This window comes from Pinus tabuliformis, chromosome 6, assembly GCF_031772625.1.
Source record: "Pinus tabuliformis cultivar Carrire ecotype Pingquan chromosome 6, CPIR1, whole genome shotgun sequence".
Taxonomy (NCBI): Eukaryota; Viridiplantae; Streptophyta; class Pinopsida; order Pinales; family Pinaceae; genus Pinus; species Pinus tabuliformis.
The window spans coordinates 62,114,873-62,117,332 of NC_142292.1; the positions used below are offsets into that span (position 1 = coordinate 62,114,873).

Here is a 2,460-nt window from a genome sequence, read left to right on the forward strand (position 1 = left end):
TCGTACCATCCTCAAGCAAACGGACAAGTGGAGGCGACAAATAAAGTCATAGAAAATATAATGACGAAGACAGTACAGATGAACATGAAGGATTGGTCAGAAAAGTTAAGAGATGCACTATGGGCATACATAATAACATGGAAAAACACAACCGAGTTTAGTCCATAGCAGTTAGTGTATGGAAAAAAAGTCTTACTGCCTATAGAATTTCAGATATACACATTCAAGTTAGCAGCAAAGTAATGACTAGAATTGTCTGAAGCACAACATCGGATAATGCAATTGAATCAACTGGATGAACAGAAACATCAAGCAGTGGAACACACAACACTGGTGCAGCAGAAAAGAATGAAATGGCATGATCGATTCATTAAGAACAAGACATTCAACAAGGAAGACTGGGCATTACTATTTGACTCAAAATTCAAGGATTTCAAGGCAAAATTTACAACTCATTGGCTGGGGCCATATGAGATAGAAGAAATCTTTGACAATAGAGTTGTTCAGATAAAAACAATTGATCAAGAGTCTACTTCATTTCTAGTTAATGGACATAGGCTTAAAGTTTACAATAAGCCTATCAATAAAGAAGATTTTATGAAACAAATGACAAGAGAGACAGATCTGGAAGTGATGGAACAACATAGCAATATGCCTTCCAGAACTCCAGAAGAAGAAGAGTAAAAAAAAATAAAAACATAAAATATATATATAAACAAGAAAAAAAAGAACAAGAAGTTTGCTAGTGAAAACCAGGCAACTGGCACAAAGAAAACAAGAATTCATAGAGGAAAACCAACTAGTTCGGCCTATATGAATTCATAATTTTTGTTTTATTCTCACAATAGTTTGATTTTGCAGAATGAACTTCCAAACCAAAACAAGACTTGAGGACAAGTCTTTAGATAAGCAAGGGGGAAGTTGCAAAAGGAACTCAGTTGAGTAGCTGGAAGTTTGAGCAACTGAATTGAAGAAGGAACTTGAATTGTATCGCAGAAGGGACTTGAAGAATTATTGGAAACATTTTGTAGAAGGGACCTGAAATGTTAGAAAAAAACATGTATATACTACATAAAAAAATACATGACAGTAGGGACCTGAATCTTCAAGTACCAATTGCAGGAGGGACCTGAACGACATCAACAATCAATGAACCTGAATCAATGAAGAATGCAAGAACAGAAAGCAGAAATAAAGTATATATTTCAATCTATCCAAGACATTTCATCAAAGACATTTGACCAAGAGGACATCATCCAATACTGTCAGGGAGTAAAAGTACTGTGAGTACAAAATTTTGCTCTTGAAAATTCGAAATTTTTAGAAATTTTTAGAGCTTGTTAAAATTAAGTTAGTACCTGAATGCATATTTTACTTACATATTCATTTCACTACCCTCATCCTATTATTTTTACTTACATATTCATTTCATTACCCTCATCCTATTTATATATTCATACCCATTATCCTACATTTAATCCTATAAATATCCTCTAGATATTCATTTCATATTCTATACTTATATTTCACATTCCATTTACATATTCCATATTCATTTCATTTCATAACCCTAAGTATTTTTCTTTTAAAGAAAAAATTATCAAAATAAATGGTTCAATAGTTGAAACCCTAGAACCTGCACAAACATACACAACATTAATATCATGGAATTAATTTTAAACATGACCTAAATATGGTCATTTTAAAAATAAAAGATATATATTGAAATAAATACATATGGAAACATGCGCATTATAAAGTAATATGAAGTGGAAGAAATCAAAATGATTTATTGTGATAAGTTATAATAGCGCATAAGAATGATACTATTGAAGTGCAAGGGTTATTATAATAACCATGTAATGACACTACAATGTAAATACATGTTATGAGTGCCTCGGGGGAATAAGCCATAGGTAATGGAGGTAATGGATATAAGGGAGAAGTACGATGACAGTTGAATGGAGACAAGACCATAAACCATGCAATCAAAACTATTTAACACGGCGATCAAAACACAATGCATAACAAATACAAGCCAGTTGTAATAAAACATATGGTATGCAAACAATACGATGGCATGAGTGATATATCAGTCAAGGTCAAGCAATGAACGCTGCGATGGTATTGTGGGTTGGTATGGAGGACAGCCACAATGGAATGAAGGACAACCACGATTGAAGGAATCAGACAACGCAACAAGTGAAACGGTCAAACAAAATTTAAAAAAACAACAAAAAATGTTTTAGAATAACGCCGAGAGTTTGCATTCAACAGAGCTTCACACATACTCCACCATTGTATACACAGAGCGTGGTGAATATCGTTCCCTCTCCACCATCACAGCCATTTTGAAGGCTCGGGGAGAGCAACGAAGTATTGCAGAAGCCATTAGCACACATTGTGAGCCTGAGATGAGTGATTTGAGAAAAGAAACATGGAAATAGAGGAAAGTGAATC

The 2,460-nt window shown here is 33.9% G+C and overlaps 1 protein-coding gene across 1 annotated transcript; it reads left to right on the forward strand.

The window, feature by feature from the left end:
• The first annotated feature begins 276 nt into the window (after positions 1-276).
• On the forward strand, positions 277-684 carry LOC149257227 (uncharacterized). The gene has a single exon (XM_089460959.1). It carries the CDS (start codon positions 277-279, stop codon positions 682-684), a length of 408 nt encoding a protein of 135 aa, XP_089317085.1.
• Positions 685-2,460: the final 1,776 nt, after the last annotated feature.